Source organism: Anarhichas minor, unplaced genomic scaffold (genome assembly GCF_050575085.1).
Source record: "Anarhichas minor isolate MPS153535 unplaced genomic scaffold, ASM5057508v1 ptg000007l, whole genome shotgun sequence".
Classification (NCBI taxonomy): Eukaryota; Metazoa; Chordata; class Actinopteri; order Perciformes; family Anarhichadidae; genus Anarhichas; species Anarhichas minor.
In genome coordinates this window covers 14,261,721-14,288,028 of record NW_027466453.1, presented here as the reverse complement: position 1 = coordinate 14,288,028, position 26,308 = coordinate 14,261,721, and the positions used below count along the sequence as shown (strand labels likewise).

The window sequence follows — 26,308 nt, the reverse complement described above, 5'->3', positions numbered from 1 at the left end:
ACACTGGTGACGGATCTCAATGGTGAGCAGAAGACGTGACCGTCATCGTGTGCACAGAAAGTGTGACTTCCATAATGAGGCAAATAAAACCGTTTTATTACAAGATAAATCAAAATCTGACAAGGTCATGTCAACATAATTGACAATTCATAAACCCACAAGGTTTTTTTTATAATGCATTTGGCACAAAATCAAACTGAAATCTTGATTAATTTACCATCCGTCATAAACACTGTTCATAAACCTTTTTGAATCTTCCAATCGTCAGGCTTGTTGCTGTGGTTCAGGACTCAACACGTCGCAACAACGTCCCTGAAGTTGTAGGTATGCTGGGAAGAAAAAGTCTTGATTTAGAAAATGAAGATGCAATAAACGGTTTCCCTAATAGTCCAAGATGAGTAATGAATCAAAGGTGTCATTGGTGGATGGAATTTAAAAAACAGCAGCTGCCTTGAGTTGAGACTTCAAGCAATCATTTTTTATAAATACGGCCTGAGGGTTGTTCAAGCAAGTAACTTAAAAATCCTCAATTACTGGACTGAGGATCATAAATGAGAGCAGCTACATGAGAATCAATAGCATGCAAACTGCAAATGTCACCTTTCCACCAGCTCTGCACCCACGATGTCATGGATGTGGTACTTCATGTGGAATTTCACATGCGAGGTTGTTCTCCGCTCCTCCAGCTCTGCCTTTAGGACTTCACTATATTTGGACTTCTTCACCATGCCCAGCACTGCTTTACGACCTAATAACAGGAAGAGCGGTAAGATGGTTGGGGAAAAACAAACAGTCCTCCAATTAGCAAGGCACCGTCAAAAAAAACAACTCGTAAAATGAGAAATGTACATGAAACGTCATTAAAAGGAAAGTATTGTCGAGACTCTGTTTTTGTTTCGTGACACCCACCTTGTATAAAGTACTTGGTGAATTTGCCAGAGTTGGGAATGGAAAGCCACCAGCTGCCGGCGTCCCTCACAGTCAGGACCCCGGACTTAACCAGCTGCCTAGAGGGTGAGAAAATATAGAATGTGCTGATCTTTCAAAAAAATTTCATACACTGTAGATTAAAAAAAGGTTCCAAACACAGGAGAAGACTCGTATTAAAGACATTCAGGGGCTAAATGATGATGATAATAATGATTTGTTTTGGAAGTAAACAACACGAGATAGATGGGAGTATTTCCTACGTTATCTCAGAGTCTGTGAAGAGAAACTCTTTGAGAATCTTGTCTTTGCTAAAGCTCAGTTCTGTGCAAGGAGACGACAACTTCTCCAAGAACCTCTCCACTGTGGCTCGTGTCGGCCTGCCGTCCTCCCCCGCCAGCACTTTGGCCTTGTAATCTGCAGCGAAGACCAGCCCGAAAGCGTCGGCATCGAACCCGAGCTGGAACATCAGCAGCTCTCCTCCTTCCCGCAGTTTATTCTGTGGGCCACAAGAAAGGCCCAGTGGGTTTTCACATTGAGACAGATACACAGATAGATACACACATGTGACCTTTCTGACACCAGAGAGTCATCTCACCAGCTCCTTGTCCACCAACGTCTTGTCATTGTGAATGCTGTAGAGTTGGTGCTTCATAACGATCTGAGGCAGGCTGTCATTGAAGAGCTTCCTGGGGAACAGCGTCATGAGATACTCGAGGGTGGATCTGATGTCAGTTGGTCCTTTAAAGTAAAAAAAGATCAATGAAGTTTAATCTTAAATGAGATACATATAATTAGCTTTTTAGTCGTCACACCTACCATCTCCATCACTGATGGCTCCAAACTTTTGTGTTCCATTTCTTCTTTTCTTCACCTTGAAAGTGTCTGAAATCAAAGCTCGTTTCCTGTTCATACCTGGAGGAAAAAGCAATGCGGCAGAGAATAAACCAGTTTAATCAGACAGCTGCTTCTCTCTCTCCACAGACCCCACGTGAGAGTATTATCTGGGCTAACAGGAACATTGTTATACTACAGAATCTAGATAACATCCCCTCACGTTTGCAGAAAGAAACTGTTAACTTAACGTTGCTTATAAAACGCCAGTAATCCCTTTTGAGAGACGTTAGCTAAGCTATTGCAACCGTTCTGTTTACGCATCCATGATTGAAGCTAAGCTAACTTAGCTTTGTGTGCACACTGAAGACAGGAGCCTATATTTGACCAGTTAAACTAGTTAAAACGCTTACCTAATGGCTACTAATAGCATTAATACTGGTTTTCACATCGCTTTGGTCCCCACAGCTCTAACGGACAACTTCTTTACTCGGCTTCTTGCCGGAAGTGTCGCGGCTACCACCGTGCGGATTGGAGGAGACTGTACACGAAGGGTGCTGGTTAGAGTGCTTGTTTTTTTGTTTATTTGTTAGTTATTCTGTCTTATCAGTATGTATTATTATTATTTGGGTTGTTTTTGTTAGTTTTGTTTTGGGGTAAAGATTATAAGTATATTGTCTGATCCACACTCCGGAGCAGAAGGTGGCGGTAATGCACCAATAAGATGGATGCCAACCGCCGTAAAACCAGAAGAAGAAGAAGAAGAAGAAGAAGCAGAAGCAGAAGCAGAAGCAGAAGCGACTGTATACGGAAGTAGCGTTGAGTTGTTGTTAGCTTGTGGTGCCATTAGCTACCCAGCCAACGAGACGACAACACTTTGTGTGTTCCTTCTTTCTTTATTGTGTGTAGATTAGAAAAGACGCTGCAATATATGATAGTCGTGTTTACACAAAGTCGTGTTTATTATTGTGTCTGACGGGGCATTGACACAAAGGTAACGTTAGCTTAACGTTAGCTGCTTGTGTTGTGTATGCTGACTACGGTACGTTAGCTTTTAATTTAATAACCGGTGATTTAGTGTTAGTAGTAATAAAGTATGTTATGTTGGAAAGGTAACACGCATTGCTAAAGCAAAGCACAAAAAAATAGATATTTTTGGAAACCTTGATTAACCTAACATACAACAGGCATGCACAGAAACACGTTTAGTCAATGCAGACACACTTCTGCAGCACACAACACTCAATACAAGCATCTTTACATGATATGTCTGCATTCACATACAGACACAATATCTAGTTATTTACACAGATCACGATGTGATGTGCTCATCTGGGGTGCATATATAGATACATAATATTAACGTTGTTGATCCCATGCAATAATAGACTCATAATGAAATAGTTAAGTAACCTTAGAAACTAGTATACAATAAGCATTATTATGTTCAATATGCATAAAAAATAAAAGGTACTATATACATGATACACAAATAGTGGGTTGTCTTGTGTCAGCAGTATAAAAAAAAGGCATAGCACTTCTTTTTAGTGACAACACAGGTGATGATGAGTGAGAACATGTTTGGGCTTTCCTACAGCAGAGCAAGACAATCAAGCAGATATGAATAATCATCAACGTTTCATAAATCATTGCTCTTTCCCCCACTAGGTAGCAATGGACCCGGCCAGATCCCACAATCCCAACTCCAGCTACCAAAACCCCCAGTCAGCATACAGACGACACAGAGATGCCGGTGGAAGAAATCACAGTGAGAATAAGCGCTCCAGACCAAACCACCACCAGTATCAGTCTGGGCCAACACCGGCGCAAAACCCACGCAGCTCTCAGGAGTTGAGCACCAGAAGGGAGTTATACGAAAGAGACTTTCCGGTGTACAAACAGCCGGTCGAAGTAGGGTGTTTTTCCCTCGACTCTGAGCGTAGATTCTTCAATGACAGCAGGCGGATGAAATACTACGTGGAACCTGACAGAAATCCTAATTTTGACCTGAAGGATGGATACAAGGACCGCTATATCAGGAGGGACGAAAGTGAGAAGGAGAAGCTGGACCACATCCTCCGCTGGATCTTGGCCAATAAATCAAAGCTCAGCTCAAAGGTGACCGCAGCCTCATCATGGTAAGTGTTATTGTTAGTTTGTACTCTTTTTTTTTTTCTTAATCAGGGCAACAGGTCAATGTCAGATATAGATACTCACCTGGGATCTCTAGTCGCTACTCCAACCACCTCTAACAACACGCGTTGTTTGTTCTACCTCTGCCCATCACAGTGCTTTAGATTTCGACTTTGTGACATGGCGCGGCCATCTGACCAAGCTGCTGACCACTCCCTATGAGACACGCGAGGGCTGGTTGCTGGCAGTCAGCAGGTTCAGGGGCACGCTTTACATCAGCGAGGTGGAAACAGAAGCCGCTCGACGGGAACAAGAGAACCGCACAGAGAGACACAAGGAGATGATGTACTGGGGATACAAGTTTGAGCAATACACATGTGCAGGTAGGTAGGTTTAATGCAATACTGTATTCTATCAACATTTATTTTTAAAATTCACACTTAAAAAGATGACGGCACCTGCAAATGACAGGGTAGTACAGCATGTAAACCCTACTTTGGTGTTTTGTGTTTACCTCCTTACTTATTTCTTTTTACTGAACCAAAACACTGGCGACGAGGAAGGTCCTGGATATATAATGAGAATAAATATAAAACAAGATTTGAATCATACCCTCTAAACTAAAAAGATATCTGGTTTGAATTCACATCAAAGACTATAATGGACTTAGTTAGGACTTAGTATCTCATAGCTTTCAACCTAGAAAATCTAAAGTCTGACTTAATCTTGACCTAAGTCAGAGTTTTTTAAGTTTCAAAGTCAATTGCGACTTCGCGTCTCACATTCTTTCCCAAATTATTTTGATTTAGAAATTATTATAAAAGCTTTATATCAAATACTTTTGATGTAGTAGTAAAATAACTAAATAATAAATAATTTTGACTGAAAAGGCGAAATTCTTTACAGAATTCTGACTTACAGTCGGTGTTTCTTTTCCCCGACACAAATGAACTTCCATACATTCCAATCTCATTTTATTACGTTTGACACAGATAGACGGGGCGTTCAGCACACGTTTAAGAGATAACAGAGCCTCACCTTTGTCCCTCCCTGTAGATGACATCCACAGTTCACCTGACCCAGGCGGAGTGGTGAACACCAATGAGGCCTTCTGCACTGTAGTGCAAACTCGGCTGGCCGATCACAGGCTCCTGTTCTCCGGGGAGGTGGACTGCCGGGATAAAGATCCCAACGCTCCGGCTCCTCCCGCATGCTACGTGGAGCTGAAGACCTCTGCGGAGATCTGCACCCCGAAACAGCGCAGCAACTTTCACAGGTAGATGATGAAACGGTAAAACATCACACGATTCTTCACTTTTTTCATGTCACGCTATTCGTTGGATGTTTGATTTTGAAGCTGGTATGATCCTCCTTTTTGGTGGTCCTCAGGTTCAAACTCCTGAAGTGGTGGGCCCAGTCTTTTCTCCCGGGAGTCCCCCGTGTTGTGGCAGGTTTTAAGGATGAGGAAGGAGTGGTGGTCACTGTGGACACTTTCCCCATCTCTAAGATTTCACAGCTCATCAAGGTACGATAAACTACTGGTCATCAAAGGCTGATCTGAACATTGAGAAATCTATTTTGATCTTTTTTTTTTCCCCCAATAAAAAGTGATTGAACAAGAGTTAATAAAAGATTAACACAGAACATTTGCACTTACTGTCTTCTGTATTTTCTCTGGACAGAATGAACAAAACTGCTGGAAGCCAACGGTCTGTATGAACTTTTGCTGTGATTTCCTGTCTTTTGTGAAGCAAATCGCTACTGAAGACAATCCAAGGTAAGTTGCAATGACAAACTATGTTGTTAACCTTTTTTAAAATGTATTTCAAGCAAATATCTTCCATGAATCCTTATTATTATCTCTTCCAGCGTGGTGTACCTGTTCTCCTGGGAGCCCCGCAGAGACGTGACGTTCTCCGTCCACAGGGACTCCCAGTATTCCTTCCTGCCACACTGGTTTGTGGAGGAGATGACCAGAAGTCAAGACTCACACCGTCAGCCCTGATTTACAGCCAAGACGTGGTCCACTGTTAATGTTCATTCAGACCTCCAATGGAGGATTCTCAGACTTTATTTTAACATTTAAACATTTAAACCCAAGAACAGTGGTTAATTGTTACATTTTAATCAAAACAAAATTAGAAAACATCAGTAGAAAAACATTTTTTAAATGAAATCATGACTTCAAGTTAGAATTGCATCCACAGTTACAAGTTTTTTTCATGTTAAGACAAAACATTTCATTTGTGAAGAAGACCGTAGTGAACATGCATGGTGTATTCTTGTAACCGTTGCATCATTGCCGTTATTTTTTAATTAAAAGTGACTCATACACCAGCTTTGGGTTCCTTCTTAACTAGTGAATAAAGCGAATGCCGTCCTTCTGCCTCACCAGACTGAGGGACACTTTCTTTGTTCAGAGCTTTCCTGCTGTTTCACACACTTTCTATCCTCTGATTTTGCCATTTTCTTTCCTGGCAGTTTAAATGTTCTGCCATTTAGTGCCTCACTTTTTCTTTTTTCATAAACACCTTCTGCTTTTTATTTTCAAATTACCCATTATACTTCATTTTGTGGCAGGTGTATATATATATATATATATATATATAGATATATAGTTTGGTGTACCTGAGAACCAGGCTACACAACTGGCACTGATTAATACGATGAACAGTCCTAAATACCAAATACTGCTGTCAGTATTACTATGTTACAAAGTAATACTGACAGCAGCAACTCTTGTAATAATTAAAACTCAAGTTAACAAATTGAACAACCAGTTAAACAGCAACAAAATGCGTGAATCATCTTTCAACACAAATAGTGTAAATTACTGCAAACTTGAATGCCCAACAGTGCTAAAGGGACGGCGAGAAAAACTAATAGAAGACACCTGTGTAACAAAATGTTCATACGGATCAATACAATCATGCAGACTGTGGACGGAGGAGTAAATCGTGGACGGAGGAGTAAATCGTCAACAGTCGTCACAGCATTTATATCAGTTCATGTTACAGTTTTTTCAGACATATTTAGAGGCACTTACTGCAGTATTTGTACACATGTAAGCTTTGCTCTGTGTATTGTTAAGTACTCATTCCCATTTACGTTAAATTCATTTTGACTTAATATGTTATAATTGTTCAAATCAAGAGCTTTCAGAGCAGATTTGACACATACGTCTGTCCATGTGAATGGGAGCTACTCTCCCTTTCAACACTATTGTGACTACTGCTAATCTGTGTGTGTAATAATGACATCATCAATCAGCAGATTAAATAAAACACTCATCTGGCCGGAATGTCTTGAGGGTTCTATCAAACTCAGTTAAATTCACAGTTAAAACACAAGACAGTGCGTGAGGAATGGTCCAAAAGCAAAAGAACATTTACTTGGTCAGGATCAGTCCTATCTAATGAGTGGTATCGATCTTCTCATCCGTCTCTCGGGAAGAAAGCAAAAAGCGTTACTTCCCCAAATGATGTCCGCTTTCCCTTTACGTGTCGTTGTGATGACTATCTCAGCTAGTAAAGTTACTTAGAACCATCTCAACAGAGATCAAATCAAGACCAGTTTGCACAAATGGAACCAGTTAGAGGTTAAGAAAGAGAGGGTATTAGAAGTATCACACCCAGCTCTGGTTATGGTGTTTGTTTCGGGGCAGCAATCCCGTCTCTTACGACAACGTTAATATGACTGAATCAATTCCTGGCATCAACATATCATCGGTAGGCATTGATAAAAACCTACTGACGATGGGTGTGCTCATGCATCGCTGTATTCAAGGGAGGGGTTTGTTCACTGCTTCAGCTCCTTGTTCAGGCCCATGACTTTGAAGGTGGCAGCAGTGATCTTCTCGTACACTACAAACATGAGGGCGGCCGTCAGCACCGTCTGCAGCAGCTTGGCCTCCAGGCCTTTGTACAAACCAAGAACACCGTACCTCCTGTGACAAAGACACCGGATGTATATCAATGATGAGCCGTCATAACATCCTCACCAGTGAATGCGTTTACGTTCGTGGCTGCACTCACTTGATTCTGTCCATCAGCAGGGAGAAAATGTTTGAGAGGCTTCCAATCACACCGGCCTTACCGTCACCTTTGTACTGGCCGAACTGATGAAAAAGCATTGAACATGTGACAATATAGATAAAACAACAACAAATACAGAATATCCTCTCACATAACGTGTGAGATATCTTGGTAAAAGTAAACAAAAACGTTAATATTTACCCTCAGGATGGCCTGAACTGTCTGAAGAGGATATGTTGCAGTGGTAGCAATGGCCTTGGCAATGGCTCCAATGAGAAAGATCTCTGCTGAGGAGATCTGTGGCAGGACACGAAGACGTAATCCACTCACATCCAGCGCTTTTGCTTGAGCATTTATAGAACTGTTTAAATTGATAGTATGATCAAAACATAAAAGTAACAGCGGGTCAAAATAGTAATTTGTCCAATACTTTGTTATTGACCAAATACCTGCAAAACAAATGGCCTTCCCATCAGCCCCAGCTGTTGTTTGCCTTTTAGTGCTAATTAGCGCACGTTAGCATGCTTACAAGCTAAACTAAGATGGTAAACGTTATGCCTTTTCTTAACCTCAGCATGTTAGCATTGTCATTGTGAGCATGCTAGCATGCACACATTACCATTCAGCTCAGAGCAGCTAGCATGGCTGGAGACTCTTCGTCCCGTTTGATTTTAAACTCTGCTGTGTCATCGAATATCTTGAAGACGGATCGTCCCAGATCACAGCCCTTCAAGCAGGAGCTAATGTGGCGTTCCGTCCTCTCACCTTCTTCCCTCCCCTGCCCGCCTTCCTCTTCATGGCCTCATAAAACATGAACTGCATCGCCGGGTTGATGACGAGGATAAGAGAGGGCAGAGTGCCGTTCCACAGAGTTGCCACACCCTCATTGGCTATGATCTGTGAGAAAGCATCTGAGAGCAAAAGCCCAAACCCAGCAGGGTTTTAAAACTGAGCACGTCTGAACTGTTAAAACTGTAAGACAGATATATTCATAAGTATCTCACACACCAAAGATGCCCCTGTACTGGGTCTGATGGATGTCTTCGTTCCTGAACTTTGCTCCCTGCAGCTTCAGTCGAGTGTTGACCACCCACATGGGAGTGGTCAGGATCACATTCACCACCCCTGTAGGAACAACAGATTATTAGCTTCCTTGAATGCTTCCTAAAAAAGGTACCACGTGGAGGTTTTGACCTCCAGCAGCACTATGGAGCAGTGATACACATTCACCTTATTTAATGGATCAACAGGTGGCGTTAATGCACCAACTAAAGTAGGGAGGGAGACCGCTAGCAAGGAAGTCCTTCAGTCCAAACTCCTTTAGTACTTGAATAATTATTAGTTTGTACCTGATACGACCCCAATCAGCAGGTCTTGGCTGGGTCTGGACTTCCCTGGACCAGCCGCCACCAGCTTCTTCAGTGTGTTGAAGGTGTAGAAGTAGACAAAGTTGGAGCAGCAGAGGCTGGAGATGACTGGTAACCAGCCTCTGTACAGGGACTGACTGGGAGAAGAGACGGAGAGTCAGACTTAGAAAACAAAGCAGATATATTCACATCGGAGAAGCAACGATCAACTAAATGGAAACTGAATGATCAGCTGTTTCAGCTCTAGTGAAGACAGTTAAGCCTGCAATTACATTGCACTTATGTTTCACGGTTCTTTTTAAAAACAAAACAACGGCACAGAACTTTACTCACAGGCCTTCTTCCTTTACTATCTCCGCCAGGATGACGGGGGTGGAGTTAGCCTTTCTCATCTCGTCCACTGAAAGACAAACACAACGGTGGGACAAGTCAGTGAACAAGGCAGCTCTGCCGAGATCCGTTCACTGGACACCCCGAGTACGACTCATCCTCCATGGTTTGAAGAAGGTTTTCTGTGGCTTTGGAGAAGCTCTCTCAGGTCTGAAGTAAACAACCCAGGTGATGCCATCAGGGTTTACAACTTTTAAATGTACAGCAGAAAACTACAAGTAACAAACCAAAAGGTAAACACAGGTGTTTACCAGGTATGTGGGAAGTAAGTAGTTCATTAAAAATTACTACAAGTCAGGGTATTGGTCTAGTGCAGTACTGAATGAGTGGACTAGTCCGTCACATCTCTGTTTTACAGTTACAGTTACTCAATAATGAAGAAAACCTTGAAACACTGAACTCGTTACTACTCTCATGACAACCTCCCACTCACCCTGCAGTCTGCTTTTGGCTGTGTCCAGAGGAAAGAAGACCGTCATCGCTGTCACACTCCCCTGAAAAGACAAAATCCACCGTAACGACACAAAACAAATGGCAAAAAGGCTCGTCCATATACTTCACATTCATTTGTATTGCCCTTTTTATCTCTGCTCACCAGTGCACCTGCCACAGCATGAACCAGCGTCTCGTAAGACAGAAGGCCGATAGCCGAGCCACCGCTGTCGGACATCTCTGCAGTCTCTCTCCCCGGTTCAGACCAGCGCACAGAGACTCAAAACACCGGAAAGTCACCGCGAAGCGATCCAAAGAGTGGTAGCTGGTGGTCGGTGTGTATTTTGTTAATAGCTGCGGTCAGGGAAACTACGGGAACATTCACAGCTCTGACTTCATGGTGTTTTATAAGCCAACAGGCGTAAAATACAATGTAGCGAGAAAAGTGTCGATCAATGTTTCCTCCCAGTCTCCATTCATTGGCTGAGAACGGTCGAACCGGGTTGACAACTTCTTCTTCGTTGGTTATTCTTTTTTCTTCTTCTTCTTCGTCTTCTAATGGCGTTCAGCTCGCCGTTAACGTGCATTACAGCCACTTAATGACGCAGTGGTGGATTAAAAATAATTAAGAATAACACAAATAATTCATAATACATTTTTTTAAATCGACACTTTTTTTTTTTTGTAATATTGTAATATTTTTAAAAACTTGTTTGCTGACTTTTTTAAACATAAAATTGTAATTATTAGCTCAAATAAAAGATATAATTAGATATTACCTTTTTATGTTTTGACATATCTAATTGTCATGCCATATTTGAATAGTTCAGTAAGTCCAAGTTTTTACTTATTAATAAAACAAGAAAATGAAATATACATCCATCTCGTTAAATAAGAATTGAAATCAGTCAAATCTGCATGACCTGTGTCTTTCGAAAGATATTATTTTAGTGCTTAGTGATTTATTTTCAAGAGCCTGGAGGGAACGCCAAATGAATATGAACTATTTAAATATTATATATATATATATATATATATATATATAATATTACAAATCCCCAGTGGAGAAAGTATGATTGAGATCTGTTATTCAAGCAAAAGTAGTAATCAAAGTAAATACATTTACTCAAGTATTACTTAGATTTTACTTATTTGTACTTTATTTAAGTATTTTCAATTCCAATAGATTTATTTCACAACTATAGTTCAAGATACTTTGCAGACAATAATTTTACATTCATATTATACAAATAAAACACAGTTACCTTAACAGAGTATTACAATTTTTTTAAATTAGCTTAAACTTTGCATGTACAACATTAAAATACTGCTTATATGGTTATGGATAAGTAGGATTAATCCAATATCATATACATAATACAAATAAGAAATAATAATTCTGCAAATGAGCATTTTGTAGATAAGAACAGTATGTTTACTTGAATTTAATTCTGAATGCAGAAAACTTGACATGATTGTTGAAATGTTTTTTGTTTGTTTTTAGTTAAAGATCTGAACATCTTCACCACTGTTAATATTACTTATATAACATTACACTGATTAAACTTACTTTAATACTGTAGCGGGTCGAGGTGAAGGTCATTTTAACTTTACTTTATACACTGTTTAACACTTTAATATCTCATAAAGTGTCATCTTTTATACAATGATTGTATTCTGTGAATCTTAATCAGTGAAGTAAGTACTAACTGTACAAATAAATGTAGCAGAGTCAAAAGAAGTATTGTAAAGTAGCAGAAAAGGTGACTCAAAACTACACTTATATCACCTGGAAATCTTGCTGTGACCAAGCTTTAAATGACGCTTGATGATGATCTCGAGCTGTAGCTAAATTGTGCAGCTGCCAGCAGTGAACTGGACTTTGCTTTTGTTTTATGGCTCTGAGCTGCTGATCCGTTGACGCCCAGTGACCACTTTGTTTGCTCGGGTCTGCGGATCGAGTCATTCTGTGAATCTGTTTGGCGTGTGGGAGGAAAGAGTGAAAGAAAGCGGCAGATTTGTTTGGACCTTTTCTGTTCTGGTGAAGAGATGTCTAGGTACCACAAAGCAGCGATTGATGGATACTTGGACCTCTTAAAAGAGGCCACGAGGAAGGACCTGAACACTGCGGATGACGATGGCATGACTCCCACTTTACTCGCTGCTTTCCACGGACACATCGATGCGCTTCAGCTCATATGCAGCAGAGAGTAAGCATGTTACACTCCTCTTTACCTCCTTGGCTTCATTTCACATAGATAACTTTATCTCCATGATTATCACCTCAGTTCTCTGACGTTTATAGAAATCGTTTAGTTTTTAGCAAATTCTACTATAATATTGTATTAATAATATAATGTATAATGCTCTAAAACTAAACTAAACTAAATAGAACATAATGGCTGAAAAGTGATGTGTTTGATGCCTTAACAGTTATTTGGCTTCGTCTGGGTTTTTCCAACACATTTTTCAGCATAATATAATGAGCTAAAACTTAATTGCCCCATGAGCATGAGCCAAATGTTTAATCAGCCAAAGAAAGTCTGCAACAAAAGAGCCCTTTATCTTGTCCCCACCACCCCAACCTCCTGCCTTCACTCATCACAACAAGAGACGGGCTTAAATCTAGAACAACATTCTTACTGAAACATTAGGTTCAGAAAACGTGTGATATCTAGTAGGGCGTAACGCACGCATAACCTACGTGGCCAGAATTGATAGAAGCTTTTTTCCGCTTTGGTCTGTGGGATTTATGACAAGTTGTTGCACTTTTATGGCTGTGGCGATGAGGCACGGCACAGAAGGACTTTAAATCTTAATAGTTTACCTATTAGGTTGCTTGATATTATTTAGTTATTATGTTGTGATTATATTTTGTATATGAAAGACTTTATGTCAAAGTCTTACCTCACATTTAAAAGAATACTTTGACATTTTGGGAAATGCGTGTATTTGAACTCTATTTTGTTGTATTTTTGTGTAGTTATGTGACCAGTCTTTTTTTATAAGTTTACACCGAGGTACTTTTGATTTCAAGATTCTATTGTTTGAATCTGGTGTTTTATGTTTGCACTTCTTAGGACCATATTCGGAATAAATATTTGATCGTTTTGTCCCTTTAATAAGTGTGTTTTGTAGATCCACAGATGAATCAAATCGAATAAAAAAATAAAAATCTGATGAATGTTTTTTTGGAAACCTGTATGAACTGGATAAAGGAAGAATCATTATTATGATATGGTATAAATCAGTGATAGAGAGTGGCAAGAAATAAAAAAAAAGTTCCAGATAATTACTTAAAATCGAATATATCTTTTGTGTCATACAGAGGAGACCCCAACCGGAGTGACATCTGGGGAAACACGCCGCTGCACCACGCTGCGGCTAACGGCCACATGCACATCCTCAGCTTCCTGGTCAACTTTGGTGCTAACCTTTTTGCCCTGGACAATGACTCCCACACAGCCATGGACGTTGCTGCTTCTCGTGACCGCATGGACTGCGTGCGCTTCCTAGACGCTGCCGCCTCACAGCAGACCAACCAAAACCCCAAGAAGGTCGTCAATCTAAAGAAGGAGGCCATCAAAGAAGTGGAGAAGCGCGTGAAGCTCTGCGAGAAGGTGAAGAAGAAGCACCAGAGCAAGATGGACAGAATGCAGCGTGTAGCGGACGGTACTGGGTCTGTCTCAGAGGCCAGCATGGCATCGGCATTCTCAGACGGCGGTGTGTCCAGCGTCAATGAGCAGTTCTCCAAACTTATTGCTGCTGATAAATCTGGCTCCCTCACAGCCAGGGTTAAAGGCACGCTCCAGAAGAAGCTTGGGAAGAAAGATAAAGGCACACTGCAGAGGTCGGGAGGGGACGGGAACGTTATTTTCCTCAAACAGGGGAGCGGAGCGTCCGAGCAGCTAGAGTTTCTGGATGTCTTCAATGAGCAGGACGAGGGCATGTCAGATGAAGACGGAATGGGAGGCTTCGAAGATTATAACAATGACGAGCCAGGCCAAGTCAAACAGTCCATCTTCAATCGGCCCGGTCTTGGAGGTCTGATTTTCATGAAGAAAATGGGGCTGGAGTCAGAAGACATCCCGAGCCGCAACAACGAAAGTCTCGGCTACCTCGTTCAGAACGAGTTGTTTGAGGTCGAGGAAGGCGACGCAGGCTTCGAGGGGAATGGCGATGCTGATCTGCCCTGGAATCAGGAAGATCTGGGACTGGATGATGATGAACATGAGGAAACCTCACCGTTGGATGCATTCTTGTCCGCCATCTCCTTGCCAGAGTTTGCCCTTGCATTCAGCAGAGAACACCTAGACCTGGAAGCGCTGATGCTTTGCTCTGATGAAGACCTGAAAGGCATTCGCATCCAGCTGGGACCCAGGAAGAAGATCCTGGAAGCTGTTGCTCGCAGAAAGAACACATTGGAGACTCCTGGCATCATGAAGGACAGCGGCCTGTGATCTAAAAAAACATTACCAGGGATTAATAATCCTGTTTGAAGCTTAAAATGAGTCTGTACTTTTTGTAAATAGAGCCAATAGTTTGATTTTCTGAATAAAACAAAGATGATTCGGCAAACTGTTTCTCTAAACAACAATTTCTACAGCGTAAAGTTTCAAATTTCTAATCCATAACATTTTTTCGATAATCTGTTAATAGAAAATGATCCATGTTACAACCAATTTACAAACGGCATGACCTCCAGCGACTTGATCTGAAATCCACATCATCATTGTATAGATAAAAACAAGAGATGTTTTGATCCATAAATGAGATAACAGAGTCAGTGGCTGATTTTTACAAATTTTTGCAGTTGACAACATAATGTCAAATAAATGAAACATAAAAAAAATACTGTCTCCAAGTTAATAAGATGTGTATGTGTCCCCTAGTTTTCACTATGTTGTAGGGACATAGGTCTGGTCACACAGTCACATTGTGAGGACTCACCTTCCATTTGGGGACAAAATGTTGGTCCTTACTTCAAGTGAGGAAGACACAAGCAAAGAAAGAAAAGTCATCAATTTGAACGCACATTCACAGCATAAAGAATTGTGATGACCAGATTTGGATCTTATTCTTCTACAGTTCAAAACGAGATGCTCATTTAAACAAGCATTAAAGATGCTGTTTAAACAAAATAAGGCATAACCTATTGGAAAAGTGTATGCATAGCCACTGCCATGTGTGTATAAGTATAACATGAGAAAATACAAAACATATAAACAACATATATAAAGCATAATGTCAAGTGTTTCTTTAAGTTGTATACAATTGTTTTATAATCATACCTTGACGTTGAATAACTTTAATTACAACAGCGAAAGAAATCAGTACTCAATTAAATAAACGCGCAGGAGCTGAAGCGAAGCCGGAAGTACTCCGAGGTAACTTCTCTTGACCTGTGGGCGGGACTTCCGACGAGAGGCTTTAAATTGTAGTTCGTTACCGTCTGACTCAACCGTGTGTGTGTGTGTGTGGAGAGAGCGAGCGAGAGAGAGAGAGAGAGAGAGAGAGAGGTGCTCGCACTGCGGTCACGAGTGTGTCCAACAGGTATGTTTACATTGATGAACGTTTACTCTCACCCGTCTGTACCTGATTTGTGTTTTCCCGAAACGACGGTTTACTTTGACTCGAGAGCTAACGGCTCGTTAAGCTTCAATAATGAGCTAATAAACGGTCTCATATGGTCTCTCCGCCTTGTCGCTTCTATGGCCAAACTGGCCTAACTGTCATGTCTCGTATCCCTCCGCTTTACCTCCCAGGCTCTTTATCAAAGTGAGGCATGGCTGAAATAATCGCCGTCCACGCCGGTTTGCCCTCGTCGTCCACTATGAACTTCCTCTTCCAGGAGGACCCCACCGCCACCTCCACCGCTGCTGCTGCCGCCCCTCCGGCCTCTCTGACCGGCGAGGACTACTTGTTCGTGGAGGCCAGGCACCCCAACACCGTGCTGCAGGGCCTGAACAGCCTGCGGCTCAACAACGCCTTCTGTGATGTGACCCTGTGCTGTGGAGGACAGGAGTTCCCCTGCCATCGCATTGTGCTGGCCTCCTTCAGCTCTTACTTCCAGGTAAACAACACAGCTTCAGGAGTGCACGTGTTAAATGAATGTGGTATGAGTTGTGGTTGTTTTCCTTCTCCTTCAGGCCATGTTTTCCACTGACCTGATAGAGTCCAAACAGGAGCGCGTTGCCATCAATGGAGTTGAGCCTCAGATGATTGGCATGCTGGTGAGCTACGCCTACACATCAGAGGTCTACATTTCTAAAGCAAATGTGCAGGTAAAGCTTCTGCTCTTATCCTCTTATCCTCCCTTCCTGGAGAGTACGTTTTCTGAAACGTTGATTCATTTGGTCCCAGGCGCTGCTGGCAGCAGCTAATCTGCTGGACGTGATGGACGTGCGAGAAGCCTGCTGTCATTTCATGAAGCGTCAGATGGACGAGATGAACTGTGTGGGCATTCACTGCTTTGCCGAGGCCCATTCCTGTAAGGTGCTGGAGAAACTCAGCATGGACTACATCCACGAGCACTTCAGCAGTGTTTCTCAGCAGGTGAGAAGCTGATGGAGGACGCATGTTATGTAATGAAGTGTTTGCTGCAGTGGTCAAAAAGCAATATGGATAATTCTGGACAGTTGATTACAGTTTATACTTTCTCTCGTCTTTTTTTTTTTTTTTCTCCACCAGGAGGAGTTCCTGTCTCTGTGTGTGGACAAACTGACAGAAATCATTGCCAGTGATTTCCTAAATGTGCCTAAAGAGGAGATGGTGTTTGAGGCCGCCATGTCGTGGTTGAATAAATGTTCCTCCCGCAGACAGAGCTTTGAGAAGGTCAGTTCAGAACAAGCTCAGGTATGTCTGCTTGCATCCATTTTATAATGCGCACGGTTCTCTTCTCTCAATTTGATGCACAAGCATCTATTGCAGCAGAGTATTGAGCAGGAGGCCTGTATTTATTTGGTGCTCAATATTTTAAAAAATGACTCAACATTTTGGGACATTATTTGTGTTCCTGCCGAGGGGAAGATGGGGGCAGCCTGCAGCTGATTAGCTTAGCACAAAAGAACAGCTAGCCTGGCTCTGTCCAAAGGTAAATCCACCTACCAGCACCTCTAAAACTCATTCATTAACACATGAAATTGCATTTGTTTAATCCATACGACAAAGTTAAAAGCGATCGGTTGTGCTTGTCATGGGGGTTATTTACATGACCAGTAATTTCCTGAAATCTTGTCCCATCTGTGACTTTCCAACAAGAAATAATAGCTGTCACCGTGGCGGTTCATCAGATCTCTGTTGTTCCTCAAAGGTCCTCGAACACATCCGGCTGCCTCTCATCAGCCCGTACTACCTCCACGACGTGATCGAGTCTCTGGATGTGGTGAAGGAGAACCAGGGCTGCCAGAAGCTCATCTCTGAGGCGAAGGACTACATGCTGCTGAAGGACCGCCGTGGAGAGCTCTACTGCCCCAGAGCGAGGCTGCGCAGGTTCACAGGTGTTTACCTACTCAACATCGCATGCGTTTTTATATTAAGGGTAGAGGCTGCACCTTTGTCCATCTGTCTATCTACTGCGTTTACTTTGGCTACACTTGGAAAATAAGCACTTTCTAGTTTTGTATTTTAGACCCCCTTTACACCGTGCATTGGTGTAAATGCACCAAAAACGCATTGAGGATTTTATTGTACGGTGTAAAGGAGGTCTAAGTGACTGTGAGACAATCTACAAAAAATACAAGATGATGAAAATAATCACAAGTTGCAGCCCTACACACACACACACGACTACGTTACTGGTCCAGAGCCACAGTCTGTGGTCCAAAGGCCTCGGCTCACTCCTCTCTGCTCCTGTTGCCATGACAGGGACAGCTGAAGTGATAGTGACGGTTGGCGGAGAGGACGACAAGGTGGTGCTGCGCAGCGTCGAGAGCTTCGACCCTGTGACGCACCAGTGGAAGAATCTGGCCTGCCTGCCCTTCGCTGTGAGCAAACACGGGCTGGTCGTGTCAGGTGAGGAAACGTGAGCTTTAATTACATTAACACTCATTCATGACGGAGCAACAGCTACGCTCAGACAGTGACGTGTTTCTTTCCATCCGTCTCTGGAGACTCCACGCTGTATTTGGCGGGAGGAGAGTTTCCCGACGGCTCGGCCAGCAGAGAGATGTGGCGCTACGACCCCCGCTTCGACTCCTGGATGGAGTCGGCTCCCATGAACGTCGCTCGTTCCGAGTTGGGTAAGGCAGTCTCCGTACGACAAACACTTCTTCTGTCCTCAAGTACCTGATATGAAAACCTACGAGTGTCACTCTTAACTGGAGCATTCTATTGTTATGTTTTATCTGTTTATGTAGAAAGTTGTTATCATCAGTGACTGGATTAATCTTCCTCACGCTCAGGCCTGGTGATGCTGGACGGCTTCGTGTATGCAGTGGGGGGGTGGGAGGGACGCTCTCGTCTGGACTCGGTGGAGTGCTACAACCCTCACAACAACTCCTGGCAGTTCACGGAGTCTGTCAAGATGGCCGTCACGAGTCCTGCCGTGGTGGCCCTGGACGGACTGCTCTATGTCACTGGTAGGAAACACGGGCTACGCACTAGGTTGTGTTTTTCATTGGATTTACAGATTTTTGATTAGTCCGGCTGTTACTCTGTCCCGCTAGGTGGTGCAGTTCTAGAGGACGGCGACGGCACAGACCTCGCTCAGGTATACAACCCCAAGACCACTGCATGGACGGAGGTCGCCCCCATGCAGATCGCTCGCTCTGGTTCAGCTGCTTGCACACTCAAAGGAAAGATTTATGTGATAGGTCTGTAAACACACTTTATAGTGCACAACAACCACTCTCATGAAATCAAGTTCAACATCTCCTTTGCTCTCCCAGGTGGATGGCATGCCTCGACAGAGAACACCGATAAGGTGGAGTGTTACAGCCCGAAGACCAATCAGTGGACCATGTGCGCCCCCATGACAGAGCGACGCTACCGGCCCGGTGCTGCCGTGGTAGATGGCAAAATCTACGTCCTGGGAGGAGAAGAAGGCTGGGACAGGTGAGGGGCCCAATCTGGGGCAGGAGCTTGTGCAGGAGCCCAAGAACCATTTTAGGGACCTACCGGTTTCCCTTTGTGTGTCCTCTTTTGCATCCATTCAAACATCAAAGTCATGCAACAATAAATGCAAAGAATCGTGTTTGAAATCCGACTAATTTATCTAATCCTCATGGTGCAGTTGGGTGCTTTCAGTTCCTGATTTAGTTCCTGTGGATTAAAAACACGATGACGGGACACATTTGCAGCCTTTCTTCTTCTTCTAATGCTGATCACCTTTTTACGTGCAGATATCACGACACTATCGAGAGGTACTGCGACGAGACGGACACGTGGGAGATCGTCGGGGAGATGCCCACCAGTCGCAGCTGGCTCAGCTGCGTGTCTCTCCAGCTGAGGAAGGACATCCACATGAGCAGCTATCCCGGGACGCCAAACGACAACTGAGCGACGTTTTTTTTTTTTCTTAAAGAACTCTTTCACGGTCATTCTCTGCGCCCTCAGTCGGGGACGGTGCACTTCAAAGCTCAGAGCTGTGGAGAACAGCCAACTGAGATGATGCCTGGCTCAGCGCTGTTTGAGCGCTTACTGGTGCCAAACGGTAGTCTGTTTTTAATCTGACTGCTTGTGGAATGCGCCTCACTTAGGGCCCCGTCTTTTTGGCGTGGTGACCAAGATCGCATCAGGAATCTCAAGGAGCTGATTGACAACTCAGTGAGCAGTCTAAACTCTCTCTGATGGATGTTTATGGTGCTGTTTTAATGTCCGAGCGCCTCAAATCTTTGAAGGTTTTCTCAGCCAACGAACTGAGGTGAAGAAGACCTTAAAAAATGGTGAACATTTTTGCGCTGTCAAAAGATGTTTTGTGATCCGAAGAATCTACTTGTGAATATTTTCAAAGGTCAAAGTGGTCTAAACGTGAGCAGTGTTTTTGTAATGAAACTTTGTATGTTCCGAATGATTGTCTTACACCTGTAATATGTTGAGTATATTTTTGTAACGTAATGTGGGTCATAAACTTTAGTGACTTTAAATGGAGTGGATTCTAATAAAAACATTAATTCTTAACTGACTGCTGGTGTTTTTTTTTATTTTTAATTTTTAATTTTATTTTTAATTTTTTTTTCTCCCTATTTCACAAATAGCCTAAAAAACAAACACAAGTAACCTAAGAAATACAAATACTTGTATGATGTAATCCGAGAGCCCTGATTTGTTAATTTTAATTGTTTCAACCCAGAAGACTAGTTTTTCTCTAAAAAAGTGAGAAAGGAAAAAAAGTAAGTTAAGACTTAATTAAAGGTTCCCTGTGAGGTTTCAGTCCACTAGTAGTGCTACGGAGCAGTTTTTTGACTGTTCCCTGTGTTTTTTTCTTTTTCTTACGTATTTGCACAAGGACGCGCCTATACAGTCCTAACAACGGTTTCAGAATATTACACTGATCTACATGTGGTGGTAAGAGCTAGGATTGCAGTAATTTCACAATAAACAAGACTTGACAAGTAAAAATGAATGTAAACATGCAGTTTTTAAATTATTTTTGAAAATCAGCTTTGCACAATAAAGGAAATGCATTCAACACATTTGTTAGAGCTCAAGGAGACATGAGTTTTGTTGATTAACTGAATGCAAACATTTGTTTGCAAGAAAACTCCCCAGAGCACTGCAATTCAAGTACTTTTTTTGATTTTGACTTAGGCAAAATGAATTTACTAAGTAAAGACCATCGGATATGCAAAACTCTAGAGACATGGTAGAGGCAGAGCCCAAACGAAAATACCTCTAATTGAATAATGAGAATCAAGATCGGATAGGTCGTTAGAAATATTAATTAAATGTAATTGTTACCATCTATGATTCTAGACACGACCAACTTTGAAGCTGCGGTAACGGTTCATCTTGACATCCTGTCATCTTTGATCGGCTGCAAGCTGCAGTGGATTGTGGGTAATACGTCAGTCCGCCGCCATATCTTGTCATTCTGTACCGGTTGAAGGAGAGACTCTGGAGTCATGAGAGGAATCCGGTCTCTTAACAACCTCCCCGTGAGTCTCGTGTTGTTCTCGTGTTTTGTCTGAGCTGTGTGACCTACAGGAGATAAACTCTGTGGACTCTCGGTCTGCTTGTGTAGCGCGTTTAGCTCCACAGTTAGCCTGCTGGCTAGTTAGCTCGCTAGGTGGCTAGCTAATTGTCTAACGTTTAGTAACACGTCCCCGAATCATTCACTAACGACACTGAGTGTCAGGTATACTGCGAGGCACGTGTGCTGTAACATAGTCTATTGTCTCGCGTTAGCTTCGTCTCTCTGTGTGGTTCAGCTGGATGCAACCTGAAGGTCATCTCTGAACTCACGTATCACGTATTTTAATCGAGGTGTCTCGAGGTGAATTACACCCTTAGTTTGGTCATAGTGTAGTGACGTCCAGATATTTAAACTTTGTTCACGGGACACGTGTACATGCGGCCTTAGTGTAACGTTTCTAAAGTTATACGGGTCATTTTGGGACACCCTTCTTTGGGACACCCAACCCTTCTTTACGACAGGCTGTCAGTGTCTAGAGTCGCGTGCAGGTGTTACTGTTGTCTGTTGAGCCATCAACGATCATTATTTATTTAAAACTGAATCTGATTTACAAGTAAAACTATCAAACATAATCTGTTTCATAGATGCTTTTCTTTTTATGTCATAAGTGGACTTTTTTTTCACACTTTACTGACTAACTGATTATTACTCAATAATGTAAACATTGTCATTACATTAATTGGCAATCCAGACAATAGATGGTTGTTTGTTGTCCCTGTATGTCACAATGTCTTCTTAAGACCTCTTGTATAGTTGCATCTTGTGTGAGTTGACACCAGGTCAATCGGAAAGTTGTCCTTATCTTATCTGTATAACCTTTAGAGGCCACAAGTGGTACATTTATCAAGTGATTTATGAATAAAAAGAACATAATGTAAAAAAGATTTTATTGGCCAAACAAACAAGTGTTTCCTGTTGGTCATCTGGTGACCTCTCAGCGAACCACTGGTAGAGGGATCTCTCACTTGTGTACTTAAAGCAGAGTTAGGTAGGTGACAGCTGCTGTTATGAAACATTATACGTCCTGTTACTCTAATGTCAGCCTGCTTTAGTGAAGCACTTGCCAGATGGTACATTCTCTTCCAGTCTGCTGGTTAACTGGACACAAATGTGTGCGCTGCTTGAAGCTGCTCCACTTTCTCCCTGGAAACACTGTCGGGTTGAGTCGAGGAACAGTGGAAGTCGCTTGTCTTTAAACTTGGTGTCTCCTCCCCACAGAAACGTTGCTATGCCGCGGCCAGGAGGAGCGAAGCTCTGACCGAACCCCTCGCAGGCCGACCGTCAGCCTCGCCTGCACCTCCCCCTCCCCAAAATGTCCAGGTGGGTGCCGCTCCTCGACTATGCAGCGGTTGCAATCAAACTGAACGTGCCTATTTATCTTTACAGTTTGATCACAAGTTTTCTGTAACATTTTCTTTTGGCTTCTTCAGGTGTCCAAGCTTCCAAACGGTCTGGTGATCGCATCGCTGGAGAACAATTCCCCGCTGTCCAGCGTCGGCGTGTTTGTGAAAGCCGGGAGTCGGTACGAGACTTTGGAAAACCAGGGCGTCTCTCATGTGCTGCGACTGGCCGCAAACCTGGTAATTTATGAACGGGTCTCCTCTTCTCTGCTCACTGTTTGGGGGGGACAGTTGACTCTCATTTTTTTGGGCTCAACAACTTTTTGTTTGTTTTGTAGACCACTAAAGGTGCATCTGCCTTCAAGATCTGTCGCGGGGTAGAAGCGCTGGGGGGCAGCCTGAGGTCAGTGACACACGTGCATTTCCCGCTATAAATACACACCAGTGTAACCGTAGCCCACTACGTTGAACCAACTGTGTGGTCGTCTGTGTACCCCCAAGTGTGACGTCATCAAGGGAGACCACCGTCTACACTGCGGACTGCTTGAGAGATCACCTGTGAGTCCTTATGTCAAGTCTGTAATGTTGTTTCACTCCTGTGTCGATGCCTCAGTGTGTGTGTGTGTTAACGTTGCTTTGTGTGTGTGTGCGCAGAGATTCATTATTTGAGTTTTTGGTCAACGTGACCGCAGCTCAGGACTTCCGGCCGTGGGAGGTGGACGATCTGACGTCCAGGGTGAAGGTCGACAAAGCTCTGGCTCAGCAGTGTCCTCAGATAGGTCGGTAACCGGAATAAACTTTAGCAAAACGTTGGCCTCGATCAACCAAACGGTATCTTAAAATTGCTGTATTGGGTTTTTCTTGCTAGCGTGTCAGCACACCTTTGTCCAGCTGAATTGGAGCAATATTGGAGCAATATTGGGCCTATCTGACAAACGCATGTCCATTATTTACTGGCAATTTCGTGTTTGGCCTCTTAAATCCTGAGGGAACAAAAACGGTGAGCTGAAAGCTACAAGTAGACTCATAGCGGGCTGTTGATGTTCATGTTAATAATAATAATGCTTAAAGACCCAGTAAAAAAATGTCAGACTTCAAACTGTCTTAATTGTTCTTGTTATTAACTTTGAGTATATGTTTTGGAGGTGTGATTAGTTAATTTAACCCGTATCATGGAGAGGTGAAGAGAAATGGAGGGTGCACGCTTTATGTAATTCGGGGCGTTTTCTGTTTTCTTTCGCAGGTGTAATTGAGAAGTTGCACGAAGCAGCGTACAAGAACGCCCTGTGCAACTCTCTGTACTGCCCAGACTACATGGTCGGCCGTGTCTCGTCTACACAGGTATGAATCTTTAGTTAGCGGGACGTCCTAACGTAGCCTTTTCATTCTTCGTTAGTGCGTACGCAGCTCATACACACCTCTCCTCCTTCTTTATCGTCTTCTTGTAGCTGCAGACATTTGTTGAGGACAATTTCGCCACCGGCAGAATGGCTCTTGTAGGACTAGGTGAGTGTCCGCTAGTGCTGTCTAGTCGGACTGCATCGTTTTTGTCACTGCTGCTTTCCAAACTCGTCAGGTTTTGGTTACGAACGTTTAGTCTGCATTCTGAAGTCATAGTAGTCCCGTTGATGTGAAATGTCATCAGGCCTCTGTCCCAAGACAGAGAGGTAGTAGGTCTACACAAAAGGCAAGCGGTGACACTAATGTGGATTTTTAAACATGTCTTAATGCCGACTCAGCCCGCAAGCAAACGCTTCAAGTGTCGGCATGCCTGAGTGACGGCACATGTTGCTATTCTGGATGTTCCTATCCTGGGAATTAGTGCCGTGTTTCAGTTCAGGTGCATGTTAATGTTTCGTCTGATCCGTGCGTCCAGGTGTGAAGCACTCCGTCTTGAGGCAGATGGGCGAGGGGCTCCTGAGTGTCCGCAGTGGGGCTGGAGCGCCTGCTGCTAAGGCCGTGTACCGCGGAGGTAAAACTCTTAACTTCAATCGTGACATTGCACCCCTTTTTGAGATCTATTGTCGTGATGCTATTGTGCGTCTGTGTTTGCGTGTAGGTGAGCTGCGGGTGCAGAACAATGACGACCTGGTGCACGCCCTGATCACCAGTGAGGGTGGTGTGGCGGGCAGCGCAGAGGCTAATGCCTTCAGCGTGCTGCAAAGGATCCTGGGAGCTGGGCCACATGTAAAGAGGGGCTCTAACATCACCAGCAAACTGAGCCAGGGTATCGCCAAAGCTACCACACAGCCGTTTGATGTAAGTTACAAGCTGTACGGCGTTGTTTGTTTGTCGTAGGATGGTGTGTTGGAGTTTGTCTCCTAATGTCTGATGTCTTTCAGGCCACAGCCTTCAACGCCTCTTACTCTGACTCCGGCTTGTTCGGCGTCTACACCATTGCACAAGCTGGCTCTGCAGGAGAGGTGATTTCTGAATTCACTCCTTTTTAAAGAAATATCAAACGAATGAACCTGCGTCTAAAATTGCTTGTTGCCGTCCTGTGTGCAGGTGATCAATGCTGCCATCGCTCAAGTGAGAGATGTGGCTGAGGGGAATGTATCAGACGCAGACATCACCAGAGCAAAGTGAGTTCAACGAGTGACGCTGGACATGGAGGTGAAGCAGCCGTGCACCATAATAATAACGTGTTGTTGACTCTGGTGTGTGTGTGTGTGTTTGGCTTCTCTGCCTAGGAACCAGGTGAAATCCGAGTACCTGATGTCAATGGAAAGCTCTGACGGTCTGTTGGAGGAGATCGGAGCTCAGGCTCTGGCCACTGCAGCGTACCAGGTCCCTGATGCTGTTCTCCAGGCTGTAGATGCCGTCAGCCACGACGCTGTGGTCGCGGTGAGTGTCTCTACTGCTGCTTCTATCTTCAACCAAATCACAGACATTAAGCGACTAGCTGGTGAACACAGTGGAGCATTAAGCAGCTAAAGAAACGGATATTTCCCTTTTAGGAGTTGGTGGAGACCAAAATTAACGCACATGGGAGAAGTTTGCCGTCAGGGCTTTCTGCCAGAAAGGTTTTTATTCTAACCCAAAACATGATCTTTTCTTCAATCTAATCAAGTTGGTTTGTTGCATAAACCCAAGTTAATATTAAGGAGAATTCTGACAGAAAGCCCTGAAGGAAAACTTCTCCCATGTGTCTTTTATTTAACTTTTAGTACAGATTATGTGTGTAAAATAGAGAAAAAACTAAATGCAGAAATGTGTAGTTACAGAAGTGTATGAATGAAGATGTATTTATGTTTGTTTGTTCAAACTGTTCCTTATGTGCTGTATTTAATGACAGTAAATGGAGTTGTGTACTGTTTGAGTTATATCACAACATAGGAACTAACGAAGCAGTAAATTAATCATTTTTAAAACTATCTCTTTTTTTCTTTAAGGCTGCAAAATCCTTTGTGGATGGCAAGAAGACCATGGCAGCTAGTGGACAGCTGGTGAATACACCGTTTGTGGACGAAGTATGAAGATAAAAGTCTAAGAACGGTTGATTTTAACTCGGGCATGTTGTGCCTGGCTTCTTCAAAAGAAAATAGGACCCCAAAGCCTCCTACAGCAATTCATTTGATGTCTCCAATCATTTGTAGTCTGTACTGTAAGCACCAACAGAGAGCCAGGGATTCAAAATGGAATTTCTTTTTGTTTTTTTTTGTCAATTTAACTGTATATCTATGTAAATTAAAGACTGTAATAACCGCTGGTTGT

At 43.1% G+C, this 26,308-nt stretch overlaps 6 protein-coding genes across 11 annotated transcripts; 4 read left to right on the top strand and 2 right to left on the bottom strand.

The window, feature by feature from the left end:
• Positions 1-74: 74 nt before the first annotated feature.
• On the bottom strand, positions 75-2,263 carry LOC142944852 (winged helix repair factor 1-like). Its single transcript, XM_076086016.1, has 7 exons — positions 2,175-2,263; positions 1,747-1,842; positions 1,526-1,668; positions 1,191-1,426; positions 910-1,007; positions 601-748; positions 75-329 (listed from the first exon to the last, which is right to left on the bottom strand). The coding sequence occupies exons 2-7, from the start codon at positions 1,838-1,840 to the stop codon at positions 284-286; spliced, it is 765 nt and encodes a 254-aa protein (XP_075942131.1). The 5' UTR covers positions 1,841-1,842; positions 2,175-2,263; the 3' UTR covers positions 75-283.
• A 255-nt stretch (positions 2,264-2,518) lies between these two features.
• Positions 2,519-6,231, top strand: dxo (decapping exoribonuclease). 4 transcript variants are annotated; one of them, XM_076086014.1, is made up of 7 exons: positions 2,519-2,640; positions 3,430-3,899; positions 4,051-4,277; positions 4,951-5,170; positions 5,284-5,419; positions 5,577-5,671; positions 5,764-6,231. In XM_076086014.1, the coding sequence occupies exons 2-7, from the start codon at positions 3,436-3,438 to the stop codon at positions 5,897-5,899; spliced, it is 1,278 nt and encodes a 425-aa protein (XP_075942129.1). In that variant the 5' UTR covers positions 2,519-2,640; positions 3,430-3,435; the 3' UTR covers positions 5,900-6,231. The 4 variants fall into 4 exon arrangements, with proteins under 4 accessions (XP_075942129.1, XP_075942128.1, XP_075942127.1 ...); XM_076086013.1 differs by having other exon boundaries at positions 2,523-2,755; XM_076086012.1 differs by having other exon boundaries at positions 2,523-2,803; positions 3,434-3,899.
• slc25a17l (solute carrier family 25 member 17-like) lies at positions 6,004-10,573 on the bottom strand. Of its 2 annotated transcripts, none has more exons than XM_076086015.1 (9): positions 10,281-10,568; positions 10,119-10,179; positions 9,629-9,695; positions 9,278-9,432; positions 8,937-9,053; positions 8,694-8,839; positions 8,130-8,225; positions 7,929-8,011; positions 6,004-7,840 (listed from the first exon to the last, which is right to left on the bottom strand). In XM_076086015.1, the coding sequence occupies exons 1-9, from the start codon at positions 10,353-10,355 to the stop codon at positions 7,693-7,695; spliced, it is 948 nt and encodes a 315-aa protein (XP_075942130.1). In that variant the 5' UTR covers positions 10,356-10,568; the 3' UTR covers positions 6,004-7,692. The 2 variants fall into 2 exon arrangements, 1 of the variants encoding a protein (XP_075942130.1); XR_012952889.1 differs by having other exon boundaries at positions 7,701-7,840; positions 8,130-8,289; positions 10,281-10,573.
• A 1,427-nt stretch (positions 10,574-12,000) lies between these two features.
• Positions 12,001-14,825, top strand: anks4b (ankyrin repeat and sterile alpha motif domain containing 4B). Its single transcript, XM_076080656.1, has 2 exons — positions 12,001-12,327; positions 13,446-14,825. Exons 1-2 carry the CDS (start codon positions 12,167-12,169, stop codon positions 14,575-14,577), a joined length of 1,293 nt encoding a protein of 430 aa, XP_075936771.1. The 5' UTR covers positions 12,001-12,166; the 3' UTR covers positions 14,578-14,825.
• Positions 14,826-15,579: 754 nt separating this feature from the next.
• On the top strand, positions 15,580-20,236 carry LOC142944848 (kelch-like protein 24). Of its 2 annotated transcripts, XM_076086009.1 has the most exons (12): positions 15,580-15,670; positions 15,883-16,190; positions 16,267-16,401; positions 16,481-16,672; positions 16,808-16,951; positions 17,430-17,616; positions 17,984-18,130; positions 18,229-18,357; positions 18,520-18,696; positions 18,784-18,930; positions 19,006-19,171; positions 19,459-20,236. In XM_076086009.1, the coding sequence occupies exons 2-12, from the start codon at positions 15,903-15,905 to the stop codon at positions 19,613-19,615; spliced, it is 1,869 nt and encodes a 622-aa protein (XP_075942124.1). In that variant the 5' UTR covers positions 15,580-15,670; positions 15,883-15,902; the 3' UTR covers positions 19,616-20,236. The 2 variants fall into 2 exon arrangements, with proteins under 2 accessions (XP_075942124.1, XP_075942125.1); XM_076086010.1 differs by having other exon boundaries at positions 15,594-15,670; positions 15,969-16,401.
• Positions 20,237-21,106: 870 nt separating this feature from the next.
• Positions 21,107-26,299, top strand: uqcrc2a (ubiquinol-cytochrome c reductase core protein 2a). Its single transcript, XM_076086008.1, has 14 exons — positions 21,107-21,213; positions 22,470-22,571; positions 22,682-22,831; positions 22,930-22,994; positions 23,093-23,149; positions 23,246-23,370; positions 23,835-23,932; positions 24,040-24,097; positions 24,468-24,563; positions 24,651-24,850; positions 24,934-25,014; positions 25,100-25,176; positions 25,285-25,438; positions 25,987-26,299. Exons 1-14 carry the CDS (start codon positions 21,181-21,183, stop codon positions 26,068-26,070), a joined length of 1,380 nt encoding a protein of 459 aa, XP_075942123.1. The 5' UTR covers positions 21,107-21,180; the 3' UTR covers positions 26,071-26,299.
• Positions 26,300-26,308: the final 9 nt, after the last annotated feature.